The sequence below is a fragment of the Zootoca vivipara genome, chromosome 16 (genome assembly GCF_965207765.1).
Source record: "Zootoca vivipara chromosome 16, rZooViv2.hap1.1, whole genome shotgun sequence".
Taxonomy (NCBI): domain Eukaryota; kingdom Metazoa; phylum Chordata; class Lepidosauria; order Squamata; family Lacertidae; genus Zootoca; species Zootoca vivipara.
This window is the reverse complement of record NC_142599.1, coordinates 11,028,334-11,055,597: the sequence shown is the minus strand read 5'-3', so window position 1 is coordinate 11,055,597 and position 27,264 is coordinate 11,028,334. Positions and strand designations below refer to the sequence as shown.

Genomic DNA, 27,264 nt, shown 5'->3' with positions numbered 1-27,264 from the left:
AAGAAACTGTAAAGCCTGAAGAAGTCCCTCACCCTTTTGGAAAATTGGCATGTATTTATTGTGCCTTGAGTTGCCCAGTCAAATGTTGAGTTAGTGAGTGGGTGGTACAGCAATAGATGGCACTGATGCAAAAATACTGAAACCAGCAGCACAGGCAAATTATTAAGGCAGAATTTCAGAATGATCAACCAGTGTGGCCATAGGTCTATTGCACAATGATGTTGACCTCTCTTGTGTGTTAACAAAACAATCAACTTATTTGCAATAAAAGCTATCTCCTGCCCTCTCAACTCTTACTTTCATAGAAGATTCTCGCTTTGCTGCGAGTCCTGCAAGATCTGCTCCTTGTTTTGCTGGCCTATTTCCACTTGGCCTGGGAAGGGTGGGGGCATGACTGACCAGCTACAACAACTGCTGCTTCTGCTTAAGGGACCAGAGACCATCCTACCTGTGAGTCCTGAAAGACCTGCTGCTCAGAATGCCATTGTATGTGTGTGTGTGTGGGGGGGGGTATTGTTTGGAGTTTTAGCTGGAGTCAAGATTTAATTTTGGATATACAGTGGTACCTCTGGTTGAGAACGGGATCTGTTCTGGAGGCCCGTTCGCAACATGAAAAGCCCGCAACCTGAAGTGCCGTATCTGCGCAGGTGCGCGGTGCGATCTGGCACTTGTGCGCATGCGCAAAGTGCAATTTAGCGCTACTGTGCACGCGTGAGTGGTAAAACCCGGAAGTAACCCTTTCCGGTACTTCTGGGTTGCTGCGGGACGCAACCTGAAAAAACGTAACATGAAGCAAATGTAACATGAGGTATGACTGTATTAAATTTCTGCTGTTATGAACTATTGTTTGATTTTATTGTATACCTACTGAGCTGTTTCCATTTATTGTTTGTGACTACAAACAAAATGTTGTTGCTTTTGCTAATTATGTAAATCTTTTCATGCTGTAGATCCAAAATTAAATCTTTTCATGCCATAAGCCATTTTGAGCATGGTTTAACAATGGAAGGTGGCATACGAAATTTTTACACCCTGCCCTTTCTGTCATAGTCGGAACATGCTTATCTGTGGGGTGCCCTTCCCATCTTACTTTTATGATATAAGCAGTGCTTTTTTTCTTAAAAAAAATGTTTAGGGCTACTCTCATTTTCCTACTCATATTGAAATACTGCCCCTCAATGAGGCCAAACGTAGATTCAAAAAATGTTTAGGGGGATGCATACTCCTGCGTCCCCCGCCCCAGAAAAAAAAAGCACTGGATATAAGAATCAATGCCCATGTTGCAATAAGTGTGTGAGATATATGAAATCATGCCTATATGTTCCCTACCCAATACATATGCCCAGATGCTATTATGTCAGCTGCCTGAAAAACAGAAACTTGCATGACCACCCCACGTTACATGTTGCACACCCTTCTCTAGAAACAGAGCTTGGCGAAAGGTTTGCAGAAAAGTAGCATTGTGGTGGGGCCCATTGAGAAGAAGCAGCAGGTTGCAACCTACGAAAACTTAACTGTATTAAATGCTAGTTTGAAAACAGTGCAACTGAAGGTGACAACTTTAAACAAACGCATCCTTACAAGGATGCACTCTTCACAGAAAAGTGTCCCATCTGAAAGAGCTGGTGCTGGCATGGTTGTTTTGGCCAGAGGTGTCTCTACTTATCCTCACATTTTGGGAGGGGGCGCGCAGCAGGGGAGGTGCAGTGGGCGGCATCTGGGGCAGGCTGGATGGGAAATGGCTGAATGTGTGCTGGTGGGTGTGTTGGTGCTGGTGGGTGTGTTGGTGCTGGTGGAACTCCGCCCTCAGCAGCGGCACCGGGCCAAGAGAGGCTCCGGTCCTGTCCGAACTCTGAACCAAAAAACGATTATTCAGCTCTTGCCTGAGCAGCTCGTGATCTAGAATAGGGAGAGAGAGAGAGGGAGAGGGGACGGGGAAAAGACACAAGGGCACAAGGGCCTGTGAGTTTCACAAAAGACGTAGAAGAAAAAAGAGTCAAGATATTCACCTGGCATTCCCTGTTTCTGCAGGTCATGCTGTGGTGGTTTTCTACGTGAGGACTCATTGGTGGAGGTAAGAGAGATGCCTGTGACAAAGTACCAATCAGAATCCCCGAATGAGGCTGGCAATACATGATTGGTTGGTTGAATGATATCAACAGGCTGGTATCTAAAGACAAGAGAGAACACCATGAGTCATCACAGCAGAAAACATACTGGGGCGTTATCAACAAAGTGTCCCTTCCCCTGCCCTCCTCCCAGCCAAACAAACACTCATGATAGGATTTATTAGACCCTAAGTGGGGGGTGGGGGGGTCATCAACTTTCCCCATCTTCCTTTCCATCCCACCAGCATGTCTATCTCTACATTCAGAAGCATTTCACACTGACATTTTCCATACACATATATAATATCCACGTAGCAAAACTCTCAAGCACACTATCACTTATGAAGCAAACGACCTGTAGTTTGTGTACTGTGGAACAGCTGAAAAATAATATTTCTGTAAATAAAGAAAACATGAATACAAAGGTAGACCTTCCTTTTTAAAAACAAAAACAAAAACACCCACAAACCTGTCCCCCACTATTGAATTGGTTCCCATGGAAGCTTATAAAAGTTTAAAATTATAATTAATATAATAAAACACATAGGGATCAGGATTTGAAATCAGCAGGGCACCAGGTGAATTTTGCACCTAAAGATTCTCCATTTGCGAGCACCTCAAAAAGTCTGGGTGCCATTTTTTTGCTTCTTGCAAAAATGTGTCACTTATGTGAATTGCGCGTTAGTTGATGCTTATCAAAACAATAGGAAATGTTACCGATCCCCCCCCCCCAGAAAAATGGCGAGTAGACATTCTGTTTTGGCACCCACAACCCAGGTCCCAGAAACGATTTGGCTCCCAGCTTTTCTATCCCAGTTTATAACATTGATAGGGATGTATCCAATGTTAGAACAGATCCACTGAAATTAATTGGCATGACTCACATAGGTCAACTAATTTCAGTGGGTCCACTCAGACCTTGTGGGGGGCTGGACTATATATATTTTTGGGGGGGGGGAAATGAACCAATTCCTATGCCGCACAAATAACCCAGAGATGCATTTTAAATAAAAGCACAAATTCTACTCATGTAAAAACACACTGATTCCTGGACCGTCCACGGGCTGGATTTAGAAGGCGATTGGGCCGGATCCGGCCCCCGGGCCTTAGTTTGCCTACCCATGGTCCTAAGCTTTTATTTTTAAGGCCCTCTCCCCACCTGCTTTATATGTTACTGGGGTGAACTTGTTTACTATTTTTCTCTGAATGTACTGATTATTAACTTACAGTCATACCTCGGTTTAAGTACGCCTTGGTTTGATTATTTTCAGTTTAAGTACTCCACGGACCGTCTGGAACGGATTAATCCACTTTTCATTACTTTCAATGGGAAAGTTCGCTTCAGGTTAAGTACAGACTTCCAGAACCAATTGTGTTTGTAAACAGAGGTACCACTGTATAATAAAAATTGTGTGTGTGTTTGTGTGTGTGTGTGTGTAGAATCTGCCCTGTTTTAAGACACTGGATACTTCTGCTTAGATTAAAGATAATCCAATTTGTTTTTCCCCTTGGGGTATTGCCGGAGAGGAATGGATTTAAAAGTGGGCAGCTGGGTATCGAGTTTCCTTAAAAGACTTGGAGCTGGCCTGGTGGATCTGGCAGCTGACTCCAGACTTCAGTGTGACACAGCAGCTTCGTCTTTATCAGCAAAGAGAACAAAAAGTGAGTGTCTGGGTGGGGTGGGGTGGGGCATAAATAGCAGCAACTGCAGTGGCAAAGCAGTTAAACCAAGGGATTGTAACAGGAACGCAACATGGCAGGCGGAACACAGACGGTCCATCTGTTATCTAAAGCGGCTGGCAGTGGCTTCTTCAGAGACTGTTACCCTCACCTGCTGAATGGATTCCAGCCTCAGAGGAAGACCTCTGTGCTGGAGCACATGCTATGTTATTATTTTAACTAGTGGTGCCAGTGCAATGAAACCATGCATTCTACTTCTCCCTAAATACAGCAGTTGTTGTTGAGTATTGGATACTTTTGAATTATGGTGCTGGAGGAGACTCTTGAGAGTCCCATGGACTGCAAGAAGATCAAACCTATCCATTCTTAAGGAAATCAGCCCTGAGTGCTCCCTGGAAGGACAGATCGTGAAGCTGAGGCTCCAATACTTTGGCCACCTCATGAGAAGAGAAGACCCTGATGTTGGGAAAGATTGAGGGCACTAGGAGAAGGGGACGACAGAGGACGAGATGGTTGGACAGTGTTCTCGAAGCTACGAACATGAGTTTGACCAAACTGCGGGAGGCAGTGCAAGACAGGAGTGCCTGGCGTGCTCTGGTCCATGGGGTCACGAAGAGTCGGACACGACTAAACGACTAAACAACAACAACAATTGGGGCTGGTAGGGCGGAAAGCAGGGAGGCTGAGGGCAGGTGGAGCCAATGACAACCAGAGCCAACTAATTCAAGCTTTATATCCCAAACCTCTTCCCCGATGAGGAAGGTGTTACACAGGCAACACCGAGATTGAGGAGAAGGAGGAAGCTGCCCAAGAGCAAACGGAGGTTGGTAGGGAGGCCCCATTCACCCTAGCGGGCCAGCCTCTACTAATTAAATATATTATCTTTCTGTATCCTTGCAACAGCTCTCTAAAACACGTTAGTATCTCATATCTTCATATTGCGTATCATATCTATCATATCTTCATATCTGAGGCTTAGAGAGATAGGTATACCTAAGCAAACCTAGTGCATTCACGACTTTTTGGTCACAACTACAGACTAGAGACTTCCTGATTCATACAACAGGTGTCAGGACTCTGGGCTGGAACTGGGGACATCAAGGTCTGGGGGTGGAAGACAGCCTAGTGAGCTCCTGTAGAATATATGAGCTTCAGGGGCTCCTTCATCACTAGAAAAGGAATGAGGGTATGCAAAACTGACCCCTGTGATTGGCCAGCAGTATGAAGCCTCTTGATTGGTCAGGCCTGGTTATAAATATTAGAAGAAACATTTGTTGATGACATTTTGGTCAGTGAAGCAGTTTCTTCTGCTTGCTGAACTCCAGGCAACAGCATACCCAGCTTGTACCTCAAAGTCACTTTAAAGGTGAGCTTTAAAGCATTATTTAAATTGAATTAGAAGTAGTTATAAACTGTCCTTCACCTGAAGGTTCCAGGACGCAGAAACATTATAATCAAACTTAACAAAAATTCCTAAAAACAGCATGAAAAAACCAAAATTAAAGGACTGCAACACTGATCCCAAACATACAAATTCCCAGTAAAGGGAAGGGCTGGATCTCCCTTGCAGATCTTAAAACTTAAGGCAGGTCAGAATGGAAAGAGAAACTCTCTCAGATATTTGGGGCCTAGCATCTAAAATGTCAGCATAAGCACCTTCAACTAGGCCTGGAAAATAATAGGCAACCAATTCAATTGTTTCAGAATTGATGTCATGCCCACTCACTCACTGGCTCCCTATGTTGCGCAAGTTGCAACTTTAGGACAGTTATCAAAGATTTATGCTGGGAGGGCAGGTTTTATGTTGGGATGGGTGGGTCATAACCTCAGTTAAGTGCCATATTTTTTAATATATTTACTTGATTTTTTTGGGGGGGGGGTTAGCTGTCCTCCCTGCCTGTGCCCATGCCTCTCACAATATGCTCATTACAGTAACCCAGCATTGAAGTTAGCAGAGCATGGATATCTGTGGCTAGACTGTCTCTGTCCAGGAATGGAGATAGCTGGCAGACCAGCTGTATCTGAGGAAAGGAACTTCTAGCCACAAAAACTACCTGGACTTCAAGTGACTCTGGATGATTCAAGTACCCTCAAGGTTCCTGTTTCTTCAGGAGGAATGAGCCCCATTTAGAACAGGGTGCCTCACCAATTCCTAGACCCAAAAACTGCCAGCCCAGAGCATCTCTGTCTTGTCTGGATTCAGTTTCAATTGAGTGGCCCACATCCAGCCCATTGCTGCCTCCAAACATTGGTTCATCCCCTGCATATAGATATTAGCATGACTCTTGTGGCTTTGGCCCAGCCCAGCTGCATGATAAAGGCTCAGTTCAGAAATCATGCCAAACCAAGGTATGAATTATAACCACACTGTGTGTTGAGCAGTAAAGCCGTGGTTCACAGCTTCCTGTCTGCTTTTTTATGCCATCTGCTCAGTGCTCAGTTTCTCAAGTTCATTTTTGTCTCTATAATGTGCAGCAGCCCCCCGAGATGGAGCCTTGGCCCCGACTGTGATGGGTCAAAGGTTTGTGAATTCAGACCTAACAGCAAACCTCAGTTAGCACAAACATTGGCTTGCAAACCAGCTTTGAACTATGGCAGATATTTCTACCATTTTTGCCCCACACCATACATTTAAATCACATTTAAAGCAGATGGCTTCCCCCAAATCATCATTGGGGACTGTAGTTTGTTGTGGGTAACTGAAAGAATCGCTGTGAGTGGTAAACTAGTTTTCAGGTTCCTTTGGGGTAAGCCTTGTCCTTTAAATGTATGCTATGGATGTGTAAGGACTCTCAGGATGCTTTTTCACGAGTAACGACACGCAGCTGCCTTGAATGGATTTTACAAGGCTTTATTTACAACTATGTACATCAGAGTGACAAAAGTCAATGACTTCTCAGTCCGAGTCAGAATCCGGAAGTGGCACGCATCTAGATTGCCGCCAACATAGTAACTTTGGACCCCTCGGTTTCCGCCTCTGCTCCTGGCGTTTGTCCTCCCCCTGCGCTCCTGAGTTGAAGGGGCGGGAACATTCCCTTCGCCCCCCGAACTGCTCAACTGTTGAGTAGGTTCTCTGGCCCCTGACACCTCCCCCCTCCACAGCGCTCAGGTCCGGCGCTTCAGACCTTCCCCGGTGAGACTGTGAGCTGTCAGCACCCCAAGACTCCCTCTCCACTTCGGGAGCCTCAACACCACCTCCTGGAGACCTGGCACCGCTCCGCTGGGCTCCCCGCTGACCCCTGGTGGTCCCCTAACAGGATGTGATCCTAGTTATAACATTATCTAGTAGTTTTTTCTACTAAATTTCAAAGCCTTTTTTTGCCTTTAACATACAATCAAGTTACTCCAGCTTCTCGGTCTCTGGAATCTCAGACAGCAGCTTGAAGCCAGTTCCTTGATCAGATGGTTTAGCCTAAAGCAATATTTGGCCAGTTCCATTTCCCTTTTCGCACATTTTACGTTTGGAACTTTCCAAAAGGGAAACACAGGACAAAATGGAAGGCATCACTACTTTCAACAGCTAGAAATCCCCCACCCTCTTTCTCGTTTGTTAATTGGATTTTGTAGGAAACAGAAAGGGGGTGTTGGTGTAAATGTGTGTCCGATTCAATCCCTGTTGGGTTAGTTACAGAGTCAAATGCCAGATCAAAAGGGGTGGAAGCACCACAGAAATCTCCAGCTGCCACAGGAACAGCTGTGGGAAAAGGAGAAAACTAAATGGTGTGTTTCAGAGGCTGAAGCACAAATGTATGTACAGTATATTTAAGGATATACAGGGAACTTCTGAAATGTAGCTAAGAAAAAAATAAAAGTTATTAACCACCTGTGATTGCTAGGCTCCCTGCCCCCTCCAGAAAGTGTCCTGATATGTAGGGGGGGGGGGTTATCTGAAGAAAATGGCACAGGACATTACTACACACATATATGTAGAATATGGGATCTATTTGCCTTTTGCTGGTAGGATTATTGTCTGCTATCCTGGGTTTTAGTAGGAGAGTCTTGCTAGCTCAGCTGTGCCTATACTTCAGGGTTCTCCCAGATGCAAATTCCTTCCTCCCTCCTTAGTAGAAGGAATGTCTCACAGGACAATGCACCCTCTGCTCCTTTCCCCAACTGGATCTTCTTCCAGAATCTGCTCTGCAACTGAAAACGTATTGCAAAGAGCATTGCAGCTCTCTTTTGTGTGATGGTGAAGCAACACGTGAATGCAAAGAGCAAAATTACTGATGAACACTCTTGGGGGGGGGGGAACATTAATAAGAAGTATGTTTGGGAAATGTGGGGATGTTTCCAAAGAAATGTTGTGCACCCAACACCAAGAGTGGAACAACAAGATAAGGTCTTCTTGTTGTTGCTGGTGGCTGCCCAGTGCACTGACCCATGACAGGGCTTTTTCAGTGGTGGCCTCCCAGTTGTGAAATGCCCTCCCTGGTGGTGTAGGAGTCTTCAGTATTTGATTCATGTGCAGTTCAGGAAGGGACATAGCTTGCTGCTAGAGACCATGTTTGCCTGCAGAAGGTCTCAGGTTCAATACCTGGCATCTCCAGTTAAAGCTATCAGAGATCGGATGACAAGACCCTGGAGACCCCGGAGAAGCACTTGCACTCGGAGGAGACAATCCCAGGCTAGATGACAACTAGGCTGACCTGGTGCAAGACAGCATACTCTGCATTTCTGTCTTCTCTTCTCATATTTTTGAGCCACTTCTAATATAACCATCAGACACACACACACACACACACACACACACACACACACACACATACTTTCAACAGAAAGATAAACACTTCTATTTGAAAAGGCATACTTTCATTTGTTTCTTTATGCCCCTCTGTAACATTTAGAGCAGGGATAGCCAAAATGGATAGCAGGGATTCTCCACGTTGTAGAATGCAACTCCCATCAGCCCCAGACGACATGGCCATCTGTCAGGAGTTGTGGAAGTCATAGTCCAAAACAACAGGAGGGCACCCCCTGATTTAGGGGGATGACTTCAGCTTGAATTCCTAACATTCTCCAGAAGAATATGTTCTCCAATTCACGGGCAATGTATAGAGTGAATACTTGTCTTGGAGGTCTAGTTTAGTATCTGTTACCAGTTACAATCATGTACCTGTTCATAGCTGCCAAGTCTCCCATTTTTCCCGGGAAACCCCCTTTTTCCAGCTGTCCCCAGCCGAAAAAATGGATTTTTTGGTTTCCCCCCGGTTTATTCTGGCGCGGCAGCCATTTTTGAACTGGGCGGAGCATGCTCAGAAGCGACTTTTGATGCTGCTCTTCCCAGCTCCAAAATGGCTGCAGCGCGACTTCTGGTGCGGCGGCCATTTTGGAACTGGGCACAGCGGCATCAAAAGTCACTTCTGAGCATGCCCCGCCCAGTTCAAAAATGGCCGCCGCGCTACTTCCGGTATGCTACTTCCGGTCCGGTCCCTTATTTTTCAGAGAGGAACTTGGCAGGTATGACCTGTTGCTTTTAAAAGGCCACCAAAGCAGGTGGTTTCCTTTTGATTTTGCCTCACCTTAACCACATCCTGCAAGTAATGGGCTTTACAGAGCGTGACTAGGGGAATAAATCTCAGTGCAAAACCCAGATGAGGGATGATAGGACCTACCTGCGGGGTGACCAGGGATCACAAGGCTGTTGGTGGGTAACGCTGGAGGAGGTGGCAGCGTAGGAGGGGTGGCAAACATGGCCGGATGGTGCTGGTGTTGGGACTGCGATCTGAGAGGGAAATGCGAGGCAGCAAGGTTAGAGATGGAGAGGGGTAAAGCTGGGCCGGAGGAATGATGGGGAGGGATTTGGGGGGAGATGGGGAGGTGTTTCGGAAGGCTAATACTTGTTGCACTGCTGGCGCTGCTGCTTCTGCTGTGGAAATATAAAAAAAAATGCAGGGAGTGGGGAGAGAAAGTGTCATTAGAAAGGCTGCAGAGCTGCAAAATAACCAAAGCATTTGTAAAAGTGTCCCAGCAAAAACACTGTCAAAAGATATTTTGACCCATCTACTATCCAGCAGAGATCCTAAGGGATGTTCCCAATCTGAGCTAGGGTAGCAACCCCCTGAATGACATTCAATTTCATTTTCACATAAGCTATCGCTGGGCTTCTCCTCCCTCTTCAACATGTCTTGAGATATTCCCTGCCCACCCCCAGCGTCTTCTAATACACTTTTCAGCCACGGTGTCCTAAATCTCCCGTTGTTGAAGACTACTGCAAACCACTCCTCATTGTCTCCTTCTGAAATAAGTAATTGCAAGCATGAACAAAATGGGAATTGACCCCATATCACAACAATATGTGGCCCTGCAGATATTGCTGGACTGGAAAACACTGCCTGAGGCTGATGGTTCCCCATCACTGCACTAGAAGATTATAGAGATCAGAGCACTAAATGAGCACGGTCTACCCACCTGATATTATTGAGTCCGTTGTGGGCCACCTGGTGAAGCCCTGGGTAACTGAGAGGAGGGGGGATGTGGCTTGGAGGTTGGGTCCGGAGGTCAGGCAGCAGCTGAGGCTGTGACTGAGGTCGAGGTTGAGGTTGCGACTGAGGCCGAGGCTGTGGCTGAGGGGTGAGTCTTGGTGGTGCTGGTGCTGAGATCAATGGCTCTTTCTTCAACAGCGGGCTTGCCCGAGCACTCGACGTGGGTGCAGAGGAGGTGGAAGTCACTACAACAGTGTTTGGCGGGGGGCTGTGGATTGGCAGCACAAAGGGCACTTCAGTGCTCAGTTCCTGACTGCGCTCCAGCCCGGACACCTTGGGGATGCTCCCTGCTTTCGCTTCGGCCTTGTCATTCAAGGCTGGACCTTCAAGAACAAGGAACAAGGCAAAAGTTAGGTGGCAAAACATCCTGATGATGCATTTGGATCTCAGCGTGCTAAGCAGGAAAGGAGGTGGAAAGGATTTAAAGCGTATTGTCTAGCAATAGCATGTTGTTATTTACCACCAAGACTATCTCAAGGGTATGAATTCTGGATTTACTTGGCTGTTTTTTTCCATTAACCCAGAGATATTTTAATTCACTTGCAGCATCCCTTGTTGTCCCCTCAAACTGAGGTATAGAACAAGAGGTTGGCTCAAGTTTTCCTCGGTTGGGGACATGGACTCTTTTCCCTGCTGCACCTCTTATGGTTGGCTCAAGTGGATCTAAGCAACTGGAAAGAAGCAAGTTCTTCCTTCAACAGGAGGACGGCAAAAGAAATGGTGGCAGAGAACTGAAGTAAACTGACATTATATTAACTGTCCCAGATTCTTTTATAGTGAGAAATTCACGGGAGAACTGGTACCATTCCTTAGATAATGGAATACAACCAATTTATTTGAAAATGTAAGTCAAAATTTGCTCAATGTGGTATATAATGCTGATTATGTTAAACAGATTATAGGAGATAATTCTGATGATTGCTAGTTCTTTGAATCCCATTTGATGGCTACTCTTTTTTAAAAATAAATTATAAGAATAATTGAACGGCCCTTTGCCAGACATCATATCTGTTCCCTTCATATGTTTTGCCATTTCTTTGTTAGTTTTTTTAAAATAGACATTATAAAACTGCACAGTTCCCCTTTCCCAAATCACCATGGTTGAATTTTCCAAAACTGGTTTTTAGTATCTCTTCAGTGAGACTAACATCCTATTTTAGATTTCACTTGTGACACCACTGCCTCGCCAGGTCTACCACCAAATTCCATTTTCGGTAGAAAAAAGTAGCAACACTAGACAAGACACACATTTCCTTTCCATCAGGAATGCCCACTGCTCTTCTAGATAGCTAACATTGTACTGTGTCAGTTTCAGTAATGCTCACATTTACCTTGGATTTTTGCACCCACCAATAAAGTGCATTTTATTAAAACGTACAGTTCTGGTCTTGATAATAAATATAAATGTCACCAAGGACACACTTTTTGTTTGGCTGGCCCTTCAAAAGCTGTAATTTTAAAAAAAGAATCTGTATGTAATATATCAAACTTCAGCGGCATGGTAACTAGCAGCTACATAAATATATTTTTCCAGCAAACATTTTCTCGATGTAAATACTCATTCAGCTATGGCCACAATGAGCCAGACTTATTCAGTGAACCAAAGATTGGACCTTGCCTGAACTCCCACATTAGCCAAGGAAATGTTGGGAGCTTTGGAATACTCAAGTCTTGGTTCCCATCCCAACCTGTAAAATGGGAATTTAAAGACCCACTCCTTAAATCTGTGGTGTTGCTAAATGAGATTATGCCTAATTCCTGCTGGGTATGGGGGCTTCCCCTAATTTGCACCACCTGAATCAATTCACATACTGAAATAATAGAACTGTAAAATTGGAAGGGACCTTGAGGGTCATCTAGTCCAACCCTTTGCAATGCGGGAATCTCATGTGAAATTTCCACACCTCAAATTTTGTGTTGTTCTTCTTCAACTAAGAAGTGTGTACGATTTATTTATTTATGTTTATAAAAATGTCTATATACTGCTCTATCATAAAAAGCACAGCAGTTTACAACAATATAAAAACTTATGGACCCAAAACATTTGTGTGTGTGTGTGTGTGTGTGTGTGTGTGTACAGGTAAGGAAATTAGAGAACTGAATTTTAGACTGGAAAAATGAGAATCCAAATCTGAAAAATTAATCCATCCATCTGTCCTTGTGACCGTAGGTGCAATATGACAGAATGTTCTTCCCTAAAAGGTGAGATTTTTGTTCAATCACAGCACCCTCCCTCCATACAAAAAATGCTTAGGAAACGAGCAAGTTGTGGAGAGGGCAAGGCAAGAACCAGTCTTCCTACAGCAATAGTTTATCTGGTATGGATCACCATTCAGACAGTTATGTGAGCTCCTACCTGCTGTCTAAACTGGGAAAACTCAGACACCATTTCCCCACCTCAGCAACAAATAGACCAAAGACTAAGACAGCTAAAACGGATTTAAATGATTCATTAAAAATTCAGCGATGCCTATTTGGGTGGTTTGAGAATGATGCTGTACAAGAAGAGTAGCCATGTACAGTAATGTAGCTTTAATAATCTCTAATACTTTGGGGGACTCAGAAGCATGCCAACAGCTATAATAGAAGGCCCCTTGAAAGTACCAGTAACACAATCTCTTGGGAAGTGTTTATTCCCCACCCCACCCCCTTATTTTAACTTTTGCCAATCATGCAACCCACACTCTCAGCATCAGGCTGCTGTATCTTGGTGGGCACCTATCTGGTGTCTTTACTCTTACCACCTGTCATTGGCACTCTCTATCCATAACCAAACAGCTCCACTTGAGAATTGAAGGTGGAGGTTGAACATGATTCAATGTGGCTAACGCCATTGCACAAAACCACTGCAGCTATCATAAAGACTTGCTACAAATGAATCGGCGTAAGCATTCCACATGGAAAACCTGATGAGCTATTTTTCACTGATGTGACAAGAGTCCCAGAACAAGTAAAATTACCATAAAGAAGAGAGGGCCTCTGGGCACGTTCCTTCGTGATTTGATAAGCACAGGCAATGCTAATGCATAGAAAGCTGCCTTATACAGAGTGAAAGCATTGGCCCATAATTTAGTATCAGCTACACCAGCAGTTCTCAAGCTTCCTATTTTCCTTGAAAATGGCTGAGGGCCTCAGCAGACCACTTAACAAACTCTGTGTCAGATTACAGGTAGGTAGCCGTGTTGGTCTGACGTAGTCGAAACAAAATAAAAAAATTCCTTCCAGCAGCACCTTAGAGACCAACTAAGTTTGTCATTGGTATGAGCTTTTGTGTGCATGCACACTTCTTCAGATACACTCTGTGTCAGATGTTGACCTTTGGCCCCTGATATAAACAACCGTGATATTCACCACCCTATACTGGAACATTCCAATGATAGAAATGTGTTTATTTTTACCAAGTTCTAGAGTAGTTAATTTTCATGCCTCATGATAACAGGCTGAGCCAATTTGCCTAAGACTCAACAGTCAGCTCCAATATTTCAACCTTAATTAAAGCTGAACTCACGTCAGCTTAGCTCTTTCCTTCACAGAGTATCTGACATTTACAATTATTTGTGTATCTGCCGAGCCACACTGAAGGCTAGATCGCATTAGCCCTTTCCCACTCCCCCCACAACCAGACACAACACTGCCCCCCCCCCTTTTAGCATGCTGACTTTGCTTGTTTTCTAACTAGAATCCCAGGATGCAAAAGGTTCCTTAACAAAGGGCATAACAGTCTCTCATTATAGAAACATTTGTGTACAACAGCCCGCGAGGTATCCATCACACAGTCTTACATGATCCTGCCTCCTTTTATTGCAATATCTGAACATTTCCAAACCATTAATGCATTTGTCCTTGTGACTATCCTGTAAGGCATAAAAGTGCTATAATTCTTATTCTACACATGGGAGAACAACGGCATTCAAGGCCATCTCATCTGCTGCATGAATGGGGCCTATGTCCTGGGTGCTAGCCTTGAGATGGATGCCCAGCTATCATAATTTATTGGACGTGCTTTGCTGTATTTCCTGAATAAGGCTGAAACCGCAGCAGCACTCCTCCTCCTCCTAAGTACTTTACTCCTTAGATAAGGGCACCAGCATGGAAAATGAAAGATGGAGACGATATGAAGACCAGGGGTCAAGCTGTACACAGCCAAGAGTGGAAGGATGAGTGGCAAGACCATCGTGAAGAAGATGGCCCTGTAGACCAGGTCCCATCAAGCATCCAGTAACAGCAGCGTTTCTCAACCGCTGTTCCGCGGCACACTAGTGTGCCGCGAGACGCTGGCTGGTGTGCCGCGACGTGCGGCAACGAGAAGGGCGATTTGCATTGTCACGTGCCTGGCGGCCGCCAATAATCAGCACTAACCCGCCGGAAAGCAATATTTGGCAAGTGTTTCTTACAGTCATAATTATAATATAGGGCGGCACAGAGTTAAATTTTTTAACTTTTTTAATGGTGGTGTGCCTCGTGATTTTTTTCACGGAACAAGTGTGCCGTGGCCCAAAAAAGGTTGAGAAACACTGAGTAACAGCATGCATCGCATGAAAGACAAAGCCAAAATTGTGGGAGCCTGCATCCAGTTCCAATAGGAAACAACAGGGGGGAGACACCTGTAAGTCTCTCAGTGGCTTTACACCTATTCACAACCCCCCTACCAGAACAATAATAAAATAATGCAGCAGTTAAGATAAGAGCATGCCAATGCATTAGTTGCAACATGTCGTTAAGTGCAACTGAGCAGACAAGATGGGGAAAGACAACCAATGCCAGAACTTATATTATGCCACTAAAAGCCCAGGTAAACAGGGCAGATTTTCCCCTAGTCCAAAAAAGGTAACACAGAAAAGGCACCAGAGGATAGGGATGAAATTTTCTAGAAATATCAGTGTTGGGCTTATGCACGCAGATTCTTTTTCCAATTCATGTCTCACTCCCTGATCTGAATGAGAAGAGGGTTGTTTTCTAACCAGTTCCACTAAAAATAGGAACATTATTTGGATATAATTTTTGTAAATGTAAAGGGACCCCTGACCATTAGGTCCAGTTGTGACCGACTTTGGGGTTGCGGCCCTCATCTCACTCTATTGGCCGAGGGAGCTGGCGTACAGCTTCCAGGTCATGTGGCCAGCATGACTAAGCCGCTTCTGGCGAACCAGAGCAGCACACGGAAACGTCGTTTATCTTCCCGCCGGAGCGGTACCTATTTATCTACTAGCACTTCGACGTGCTTTTGAACTGCTAGGTGGGCAGGAGCTGGGACCGAGCAAGGAACTCACCCTGTCACAGGGATTCGAACCGCCGACCTTCTGATCGGCAAGCCCTAGGCTCTGTGGTTTAACCCACAGCACCACCCGCATCCCACTATAATTTTTGTATATAAATGTAAATATATACAATAATGTTTATGAGAGCCAGTGTGGTGTAGTGGTTAAGAGCTGTAGACTCATAATCTGGTGAACCAGCTTCGCGTCCCTGCTCCTCCACATGCAGCTGCTGAGTGACCTTGGGTTAGTCACACTTCTCTGAAGTCTTTCAGCCCCACCCACCTCACAGAGTGTTTGTTATGGGGGAGGAAGGGAAAGGAGAATGTTAGCCGCTTTGAGACTCCTTAGGGTAGCTCCTAAGGGACCCAGGTGGCGCTGTGGGCTAAACCACTGAGCCTAGGGATTGCTGATTAGAAGGTCGGCAGTTCGAATCCCTGTGACGGTGTGAGCTCCCGTTGCTTGGTCCCAGCTCCTGCCAACGTTGCAGTTTGAAAGCACATCAAAATGCAAGTAGATAAATAGGAACCGCTATAGCGGGAAGGTAAATGGCGTTTCCATGTGCTGCACTGGTTTGCCAGAAGCGGCTTTGTCATGCTGGCCACATGACCTGGAAGCTATACGCCGGCTCCCTCGGCCAATATTGCGAGATGAGCGCACAACCCCAGAGTCAGTCACGACTGGACCTAATGGTCAGGGGTCTCTTTACCTTTACCTTAGGGTAGTGATAAAGCAGGATATCAAATCCAAACACTTCTTCTTCTTCTTCTTCTTCTGCTTCTACTACTATGTATAATGCTTAGCTGCGTTGTAACTGCTGAATTCTATATATAAAGTCCTTTAAAACAGATCCCTTTCCCATCCCTACTAGGGAATCTAGAGGGAGTTTCATTAACAGAATGCCACCACAGAAAATGTAATACAGTGGACCCTCGGGTTATGTAAATTTTGGGTTGCGACAGCGTCAAACCTGGAAGTGGGTTTGACACGCGTGCGCAGAAGCGGTCCTCCGATTACGGAATTTTCGGGATATGGCTGGACCTCTGGAACGGATCCCGTTCATAACCGGAGGTACCACTGTATCCCTGGTTGTCACCTAATTTTCACAGGTGATGGCACTTAGAGATTTCAGGTGGTGGGGAGGCTCATATGGGATGCAGCTTTATGGTCAAAGCTAAGGAGCTTCAGTCCTGTAAATTGCCTATGTAGCAGAGTGCATGGGAATCACGTGTGCCACTCTGAGCTCCTCAGAAGAACAGTGGGGTACAATAAAATAAGCAAATGTCTACTATCCCTACTGATAAGGTCTGCAGCCAACCTATGGCTTTACCGAAGAGGGTGTGCATAAATATGTGCTGGAATGAGGAACATGCTACCTCCTTTTGCAATACCTCTGAACATTTGAAGGAGCCTTCTATCAAGTCAAATTATTGGTTCATTTGGCTCACTAAAGACCTTACACTTTTGCAAAATGCCCCGAAGTCAAGATCCTTAGCTTGACTTGTCTGAACAGAAATAATGAACAAAAACTATTATCCTAACTTACTGTGTTTCTCCAAAAATAAGACACCGTCTTATCTTTATTTTTCCTTTTAAAAAACCCCCCACAGTGGCTTATTTTCAGGGGATGTCTTATTTTTTTATTACGCGTCCATCCTCGCCTCTTCCTTGGGGCTCTCCAGAACTGCGTCTATCACTATGTCTTATTGTCTGGGTATGGCTTATATTGCACAAATGCTTAGAAATCCTGCTATGGCTTATTTTATGGGTATGTCTTATTTTAGGAGAAGCAGGGTAGAAGTGCACAAAGCGGATTATGCTATTACTTTCAAGGACATTCAGTAACTCTGATTTAAGATTCCACAGATTTGTGAGCGGAGGATGGACGCTAGCTAGCCTGTTATGCTGACTTCTCAGCAGAAAGCAAATTCTTCAAGGGCTTAGCTAAGTATAAAGGAAAACTGCTGAGTGTAGCTGATGGGAAATCAACTTGGGGTATTTAAAACTGGCTCTAAACTTTTTGCACAGAGAGAGAGAAAAGCACAAGTCTTTCTCTGCCACTGGTACCCCCTCCTGCCACTCTTAACTGACATGCGCCAACAAGTCATACACACCAGTAGGCTGAACACAGTGCCCCTCCCAGAAAAGGGCCTGACACAAATTAAACCTGTTCTGTTAGAGGAATTTGCTTCAAAGCTGATTAAGTGTTGCTCAAGTGCAAGAGATTAAAATCCACAAAAGCCGCTCTTTGAGGACTCCAATAAGCAGTTGCTGAGTTATGCAAACAGCACTCGGGGCAAAATCACTTCCAGACCTGCAGCCCTTTCTCCCTCTCACTCACTAGGGAGGTGCATGTTCTTTGCAATCTGTTCATCAATACATAAAAAATAATGATTGGAAAGAATCAAATATTTTCTTCCTTGTTTCTTGATAAAAGGAAAAGCTGTGCCTCTGTGTCCCCCTGCACTGCACTGCCTTTTACTCTCTGTAATGTGTGTGTGGCCTTCACCCCTTCCTTAAAACTACTGTAGCTGCAGCACACATCTAATAACACTACAATGAAGTTAGTACTAGATGGCCAAAGAAAAAAGCAGGCTGTGGCATGACCACTGTCATATGTTATGAGAAGACTCCCTGCCCTTTGCCCTGGGTGACTTTGAAATGTATACCTTCTGACACACTGTGCCTTACTATAAAGAAATACTGGAGCTCATAAGGAAGATCCTAGCCTAGCAGTTGGTCAAAGAATGGGCCCATGTTTGAATAAGGTATAGGCAAGATGTGGGTGAATGGCAGTGGGCACAAGTAGGATGGATGATGATGAAACAGTGTATCTTCAGCCTGGCACTATGAAGAGATTTAAGTGTTTAATTCCCAATGCTTAGTGGTCTTGGCCCTGATATGGTGTCTGCCAGGAGTAAAGCTCAGTGGCATGATGGTTAATGAAGACTGTAGCTACATCTGCCTGGCTTGGTGTTTCTTTTCACAGAGATGGGCCACCATGCTACATGCTGGACTGGATCAACTTTAGGGAAGGGCTCATAGCTCAACACTGGAGCTATGCCTCACATACAGAATGCTTCAGGCATACTTCTCAGCATCTCCTATTTAAAAGGATCTCAAGTACGACAAATGGGAAAGAGACAGACCTTGGAGAACTATTGCAAGTCAGAATACCAAATATTGGACTAGATGGATCAATGGTCTGATTCATTGTCGTTGCAGCTGCCAATATTTATTTGCTTCCCCCCTACAGAAGTGACTCAGAGCAACTTACAGTGTAAAAACAAACACTAAAATCAAGTGTAAGAAGAATAAACTGAGAAGCTAAAATACAGTATAAGGCAGCTTCCTATATTCTCTCAGAGTAAGAGATATGCTAGTTATTTAACGACTTGCTGAAACTTTGCTTTATTTTCTTTTTAGAATGTATTTACTTTAAGACCACTCTTCCAAAACAAAATGCCAAAAGTAGCATATTTTTCCTCAATGTTTATTGAGAAATTAACCAAACATGGCAGTCACTTTTTATTATGCAAGTTATGCTGCTTGATTTTTTTTTAAAAAAAACTTTCCTTTAATCATTGGAGATGTTTGAGAAATGTCTAAATAATACGACATCTGGAGTACCCTGACCCTTTTGCATTTAGGCAAAATGACAAGTACAACACTAATCTTTCAGGAAAGCAAAAGAGAGCAGCTGCATTTTGTGGGAGATTTTGGAGGGGGTATCACCTTTTCCTTAACTCCAACCCTCATATCTATATTGTGTTTTAAAAACAGTGTCACTCAAAAGCAGAAAATGTCAACTGTGTAATTTTGGCTTTCCCCTTCCAGTGCAAAAAGTCTAAGGCTGACACTGGAGATGTGGAAATATCCTAATTTTTGAAAATCATTCTTTATCTCGCTATTTAGGTATCACTCCAGTCCATAGCTGCCAAGTTATCCCTTTTTTAAGGGATTTTCCCTTATGCTGAATAGGCTTCCTCGCGAGAAAAGGGAAAACTTGGCAGCTATGCTCCAGTCGTAGGCAGAACAATAACTACTATTAATGTGAAGGTTCTAATTTCCCTTGAATGGTTTTGTTATTTCATAGAATCAAAGAGGGTTAGCTAGTCAAACTTCCTGCAGGAATCTCAACTAAAGCATCATTACAGATGGCAACCTCTGCTTAAAAACCTCCAAGGATTCTATAACTTCCCAAGGGAGACTGTTCCACTGTCCAACAGCTCTTATTGTCAGAAAGTTTTTTTTGTATGTTTAGTCAGAATCACCTTACTTGCAATTTGAAGCCATTGGTTCAAGTCTTGCCCTCCAGAGCAGGAGAAAGCAAGCTTGTTCCCTCTTCCATGTGACAGTCCTTTAGATATTTGAAGATGGCTATTATATCTCCTCTCAGTCTCCTCTTATCCAGGCTAAATATGCCTAGCTTTTGCAACCATTCCTCATAAAGCTTGGTTTCCAGACCCTTGATCATCTTGGTTGTCCTCCACTGCACATGTTCCAGTTTGTCAATATCATTCTTAAATTGTGGTGCACAGAACTGGACAAAGAACTCCAGGTGTAAGTCTCAACAAGGCAGAATAGAGTAGGACAATTACTTGGCTTGATTGGGACGCTATACTTCTGTTGATGCAGTCTAGAATAGCATTAGTTTTTTGCTGCTGCTGTCTCAGGTTAACCTTGTGGTCTACTAACACCTCCTTTTCACATGTACTACTGGCAAGTCAGGTGTCCTCCATCTTATATTTGTGCTGCTGATTCATCCTGTCTAAGTGTAGAACCTGGCATTTGTCCTTATTGAAATTTATTTTGTTAGTTTGGGCCCAGTTTTTCAATCTGTTAAAATAATCTTGAATTCCGATTCTATCTTCCTGCTGCATTGGCTACCCCTCCCACCTTAGTGTCATTTACATATTTGACAAGCACCCCTTCAATTCCTTTATCTAAGTCCAATAATTAGGGGTCAGTTTAATAAAACGATCAAGCAAGTGAGCCAAGCCAAACTAAGCAAGCAAACCTGCTCATCAGACCCTTTAGGATAATCCATGTAAGTCTTCCAAATATTGATTGAAAGACTGATTTTGAACATGAGAGGCTGGTTCATAGCAGGCATTAGAACCAATGGTCAAGGGGAAGGAAGGGCTGTAAATCAATGGCAGAACATCTGCTCTGGAAGCAGATGGTCCCATGTGCAATCCCTGGCATCTCCAGATAGGGCTGGGAGAGACACCTGTCTGCAATCCTGCCAGTCACTGTAAACAATACTGAGTCTGATGGACCTATGGATCGACTCAGTATATGGCAATTTCCTATGGTCCTATAAACTTTGCATGCATGAACAGCAGTAAAGGTAAATGCACAATATTCTGCTAATGACACCTATTTCCCCCAATAAGGTCAAACTCGCCCCTGCAATTGTGATTTCATTCTCCAACACTTGCAACACCCCAATTCTAATACACTATCCATGTTCCTCCTCAGACCGTTGCACATTCCTGAAACCTCTTATTTGTTGGTGTTTGCCGTATTTGTTCATTCTACAACAGACTGTTCATCAAAGTCTGAAGAGAAAGGGCTTGCTTTTTCTGGCTATACTTGAGAAAGACATTCAATATGTTACCAGCAATTTAAAATATACCTCGGAAGCTGCAGTGTGTAAAATTAACTTCTAGAGAGCCTGGGACAGAGGGGAGATGAACCCTGAAGAATGAAAACATTAAGCACTCACACTAAACATTTTTGCAAGCCAGCCCACAAAGACAAAAATATGGACAGTGGTTTACCAGGAACAGGTGCAAGAAAATAGGGTTGTTCCTGGAAAATAAGGGTCAGAAAATACGGACAGTTGGATCATAGGAGCTGTAGCCAATGCTAGTCCTACTCAGAGTAAACTCACTTAAATTGATGCACACAACTAATTTAGGCACATTCATTTCAATGGGTCTAGTTGGATACAGCCTTATGCTTACATGTACTCCACAGCCATTTAGGTATCAAACAACATTCAGCATCTTACATCTTGAAAACAAAACAAATCACAATTTGGAGCAAAGGGCACTTTGCAACTCCTAGTGTCAACAGATCCAAACTTAGGTCTTCCCTAGCAATTTTTTTGGTTTTTTTTTTGCTTGCTCTCTTTTTCAACAGGAAGCTGCTTCCGCAAGGACTTGGATCCAGGCCCTCTCACTTCAGTTCGTTGGTCTGTCTGTCAAGTCAAATCGTCTTGCAACAATCTAAAACACCCTCAGAACAGCTGCCACTGTCAATTATTCTCTCCGACAGCCTTGACTATCAGGAAAAGAACTGGAGCGAGCACTTGCCAGTTTTAATAAACTGTGTTGCCCAAGTCATTTAACCTGCTAGATTGCTGTACGCTGGGGCTGTAACAAGCCTTCAAGCTTCTTGAGGAAAGGAACTGTGGCAAAGGGCTGGCAGCTCGGTCCTTGGAATCTGCTTCCAAGTGCACCCAGTTTCTTTCTCTTTGGAGGCACCCAGGTTTTGAAAAAGCATAATTTCAAGACTTCTGCACAGTGTTTTGTGATGCGAAAGTGCCTACCGTTTATCTCTATTACGTCTGCACCTTCCCCTTCCTCCCAGTAGCTCAGAGCAGTTTTTTAGCCTGGAAACCACTCTCTGAGGTGGGTTAGAATGAGCGAGTGTGATTTGCCCAAGGCCACCCAGGGAGCTTAATAGCGGAGCACAATTTAAAGTTGAGTTTTTCAACACTCTAGCCAGTACCCCATACTGGTTTTCAAAACAGCTTTCAAAATTACCTAAGTGAATTAGGACCCTGAGTCTGCATGCTTCAAAAGACTGTATTTTAGAATTACCCCACTCACTTAAATGACACTATGTAGGAGCATGTGGTTTTTGGAGAAACACACCAGATTTTAAATTAAGGCCACAATCTTTACTTTAATAATTGCTAAATCAATTAAAACCCTTTTAAGGTTTAGGTGTAATTAGATAAACTAAACCAATTTTTAAGTTTACTAAAAGGATACATGATTCAGACAATTCCTCCTCTTAAAAAAAAACCAAGAGCTTAAAGTATTTTTTAAAAATGAAATCTGCAGGTGGCAGGAGCATCTTATAACGCGGCATCGTATACATGCACCATCTAGAAACAAATAGTGCTTTTTATTCAAAACTATTGGCTTAGCCACAAAAATTATGATTAAATGAATTTATTTAATTAACTGGATATTAAATGCGAGCTTCCCTTGTGGACAATCTACTCAAAGAGAAAAAGAATGCTTCACAATTTATTTCTGGGCCCAATTCAAGATGCTCAAGGTGTTCACATTAATGCTATTGAGTTATATCCGGTCCTGAAAGACAATGGAGTTGGGGCAAAGTCAAACTGCTGCAGAGACCGGTAACTGCTGCCTCCTGTGTTGCTTTTCTGCATTAGCAGCACTGAAGTGACCTATCTGGGGCAAAGGGCGGTGTGTATGGACTGGGCTGCCCAAACAAGATGCCCTCACGGTCACAATGATTAGACATTGAAAGGAAAGCAGAGCAATACATTTGGGGCCAGCTTGGCTGCCAACGGAATTGGATGTTAACATCAGCAGAGGGAATTCCGTCACCTTATGATGTGTGGGGAACGGTGACCCAGGAGAGGGTTTTCTCTGTGGCAACTCCTAAATTCTGAAACTCCTTTGCCACCATCTTTGACCTGCAGTTTATGCCATATGCTGAAGATGCACCTGGCCTTAGACAATCAACTTACTTTGTTTTGCAGGACTCACCTCTTGTACTGAATGTATGCATTTGGAACAGTTTTATATCATTGTCATAGATTTATTCATTTGCTTCATAACTGTATATTATATTGTTATCACCTGCCTTGGGACCTTATGGTGAAGGGCAGACAAATAATTGCTAATAAATGTACAAACAAATAGCCCACCTTTAAACCATTTCCTAAAATTCCTACTGCCTGCCCCCATGAAACTTTGTTTTATTCAATGGGTTTTACATGTGGTCCTTGGTAGTCCTGGCCTGAGCCATCTGCATTAGCAGCCTTGAGCAGACTAAAGTACAGTGGTACCTCGGTTTACGAACACCTCGGGTTACGAACTTTCGGTTTACGAACCATCGAAACCCGGAAGTAAGTAACCCGAGGTTTCCGAGGCCTATGGAGGCCTCCACGGAGGCATCGGAGCGTCCGCGACTGGGACGCAGCCACAGAAGCGCTCCGATGCCTTCACGGAGGCTAACTGTGTGGAAAGGAGCCCTGCGGCTGCGGCCGCGTCTCTTTCAAAGCGGGTGGGGGGGGTCCCTTTGGAAGCGCTTACCTTGCGCATAGAAAACAGTGGTGAGAGGCTTGGCTGCGCGGCGGTGGCGCTCGCAGCTCTCCTTCGCTCTCTACGTGGTGCCAGCCGGGCGACCTTTCTCCTCCTCAGAGCAGCCGCTACCACCACCAGGCGCCAGGACTGGCTGGGGTGGCTCGAGGTGCGCCTGGCTGTGCTTGGAGCGGCGGCGGCGGTAGCAGCGGCGGCTTCTCTCAAGCCCGAGCCTCTCCACTCTGCAGGGGCGCAACGGTGAAGGCCCGGCCTCGCTTCTCTTGACCCCTCCGCGAGGCCGGGCCTTCACCGTTGCGCTCCTGCGACGTCTCTCCACCTTCGCCGTCGCGCTAATGTGAAGAGGCGACGCAGGAGCGCGACGGCGAAGGCCCGCTTCTCTTGAGCCCTCCGCGAGGCCGGCTCAAGAGAAGCGGACCTTCGCCGTCGCGCTCCTGCGACACCTCTCCACATTAGCGCGACGGCGAAGGTGGAGAGACGTCGCAGGAGCGCGACGCTGAAGGCCCGCTTCTCTTGAGCCCTCCGCGAGGCCGGCTCAAGAGAAGCGGACTTTCGCCGTCGCGCTCCTGCGACACCTCTCCACATTAGCGCGACGGCGAAGGTGGAGAGACGTCGCAGGAGCGCGACGCTGAAGGCCCGCTTCTCTTGAGCCCTCCGCGAGGCCGGCTCAAGAGAAGCGGACTTTCGCCGTCGCGCTCCTGCGACACCTCTCCACATTAGCGCGACGGCGAAGGTGGAGAGACGTCGCAGGAGCGCAACGGTGAAGGCCCGCTTCTCTTGAGCCCTCCGCGAGGCCGGCTCAAGAGAAGCGGACCTTCGCCGTCACGCTCCTGCGATGCCTCTCCACATTAGCGCGACGGCGAAGGTGGAGAGACGTCGCAGGAGCGCGACGCTGAAGGCCCGCTTCTCTTGAGCCCTCCGCGAGGCCGGCTCAAGAGAAGCGGACTTTCGCCGTCACGCTCCTGCGACACCTCTCCACATTAGCGCGACGGCGAAGGTGGAGAGACGTCGCAGGAGCGCGACGCTGAAGGCCCGGCCTCGCGGAGGGGTCAAGAGAAGCGAGGCCGGGCCTACACCGTTGCGCCCCTGCAGAGTGGAGAGGCTCGGGCTTGAGAGAAGCCGCCGCTGCTGCCGCCGCCGCCACTCCAACCAGAGCCAGGCGCACCGCGAGCCACCCCAGCCAGTCCTGGCGCCTGGTGGTGGTGGTGGCTGCTCTGAGGAGGAGAAAGGTCGCCCGGCTGGCACCACGTAGAGAGGGAAGGAGAGCTGCGAGCGCCACCGCCGCGCAGCCAAGCCTCTCACCGCTGTTTTCTATGCGCAAGGTAAGCGCTTCCAAAGGGACCCCCCCACCCGCTTTGAAAGAGACGCAGTTAGCCTCTGTGAAGGCATCGGAGCGCTTCTGTGGCTGCGTCCCAGTTGCGGACGCTCCGATGCCTCCGTGGAGGCCTCCATAGGCCTCGGAAACCTCTTGGCAGACAGTGAAATTCATGTTAAATTGAAGCTTTAGGGGGTGTTTTTCATCGTCTGGAACGGATTAATCCACTTTCCATTATTTTTAATGGGAATGTTTGCTTCGGTTTATGAACACTTCGGTTTATGAACAGACTTCTGGAACCAATTGTGTTCATAAACCGAGGTACCACTGTACCAGTATCTTAAACCCCACTGGGATTATGTGTCACAACGATCAAATATATATCACTTCCTTATAAGCTTTACCTTTGAAACAACAAACAATTAAATATGTTTGCAACCTAAATGGACAGCAACTCCACTACCAAGTAGCTTTGAGGAAAGTCACTATAGAAAACTGAAGCATTTCAGAGTTCTTTATTCCTAAAAAAAGAAGACGCTTGATTGGATTGGGAAAATGTCCAGCACAAAGAGTGAGAATTTCGTTGCAGAAAAGGACCCCGACAGTGTTAAAACCGAATCGACGGGATGGTGATTTGTTGCTTTTGTGGTTCTTTAATAAGATGGTTTGATTCCTGGATTCTGACATGCTATATCTAGGAGTGTTAGCTGTAAGCATGCATGACGACATGCCAAAGCTACAAAAAGATGAATGGAAATGGGCCCTGAACTGAAGGTTTGGGGCCAAGAAATAAAGGTAAGAATTGCCGTTCAAATCCCCAGAAAAGTAAGTCACGGTGCATTTGCATAGCAAGGCGGCTGTTGGCAGTGGTCCAAGGCAAAACCGAAACAGGATTTTCAACCAAGGCACCTACTGTGGATGCTGGTTCTGTAATGAGATTGGAAGTTTCATGCAGGCTTTTAATCTTGGGCTCTAACATTGGATCAAACACAGCAGAGTTAAATCCCTTCAGTCCTGCTCTTAAGCCTGACCGATGACGTAAGAGGCAATCTATAGCCTTGACCACAAAAAGATACAAAAGCTTTTTTGTATTTACTAAGGAGGGCCTTATGCAGTGCAGGCAAAACAATACATGGAGGAGGAGGAGGTTCTTAGGCCCTCTTAAAGTATCTGAAGCATTTTTAAAATCCAACTTTATTCAAGTATTCAGGCCAATGTCTGGACCTTTTAAAATGACACAGCGCTCCTATATATCAAATGATGCCGTGCTTTTAATTAGTCAAGTAAGTGCAAATAACAAACTGTCAGTTGCCACATTATAGCAGGAAAATATGCTACTTTCTGCTGTTTGAAATCCATATTGATTCCTGCCCCACTGCTGTGAGTTATTAATCACTCCAATTAAATCCCAAACACAACTCTTTGCTCTAAAATTGAACCCACAGCACTTGATCAATAGCACAAACCTCCAAGAGCAATTACTGCTCATCGTAATAGAACAGACTGTTCTTTGGGAAACCTGAAGGCAGCCATTCTTCAGCTGAAACTCGAGCCACTTTTTACGCACATAGCAAACAAACTGGGCCATCTGTTCTCTTAAGCAGATGTAGATGCATTCACACACAACCACCCAGGGAGGGAGGGATATATCCTTTACTAAACTGAGACGTGTGTGTGTGTGTGTGTGTGTGTGTGTGTGTGTGTGTGTGTGTGTGTGTGTAGGGGCAATGATCCCTTGGAAATGAGCCACTGAGTGACCTCAATTCTTAACCCCAAACTTTCCCCTGGCAGAACCCATTGCAGAGTTGGGATACGGAAGGACGGGGCCGTTTTGAGGGGCCCTTTGACAAAGCAACCTCAGTGGGTGAGCTGACCTTGTAACACAACAGAGGAGTATGCACACCTGCCCACACCCTTTTAACAGTAAGGAGGGGCAAATATTCTGTGAGCAGCTGTCTCCCAGCATCTGCCATTCTGTTTCCCCCATGATGCCATAGCTGCATTGCTCAAGGGCAGGGGTCAGCAATTTTTTTCAGCAGGGGGTCGGTCCACTGTCCCTCAGAACTTGTGGGGGGCCGGACTATATTTTGAAGGGGGAAAAAAGTGAACAAA

The 27,264-nt window shown here is 45.3% G+C and overlaps 1 protein-coding gene and 1 long non-coding RNA gene across 25 annotated transcripts in view; one reads left to right on the top strand and one right to left on the bottom strand.

Annotated features, from left to right (window-relative positions):
* Nucleotides 1-27,264, bottom strand: part of FBRSL1 (fibrosin like 1) — a 791,192-nt gene that overhangs the window by 35,258 nt on the left and 728,670 nt on the right. For 15 of the 24 annotated variants that reach the window (XM_060269604.2, XM_060269610.2, XM_060269606.2 and 12 more), the window contains 3 exons: nt 10,197-10,593; nt 9,401-9,654; nt 1,673-1,899 (listed from right to left, as the gene is read on the bottom strand). In XM_060269604.2, the coding sequence (XP_060125587.2) occupies nt 1,673-1,899; nt 9,401-9,654; nt 10,197-10,593 (878 nt within the window). Of the gene's footprint in view, nt 1-1,672; nt 1,900-2,009; nt 2,171-9,400; nt 9,655-10,196; nt 10,594-27,264 lie in introns of all 24 variants that reach the window. The other 9 variants (XM_035097701.3, XM_088659369.1, XM_088659358.1 and 6 more) reach the window with 4 other exon arrangements.
* Nucleotides 2,767-11,478, top strand: LOC132591341 (uncharacterized). The gene is made up of 2 exons (XR_009556919.2): nt 2,767-3,770; nt 10,817-11,478. It is a non-coding gene; the product is annotated as an uncharacterized LOC132591341 (long non-coding RNA).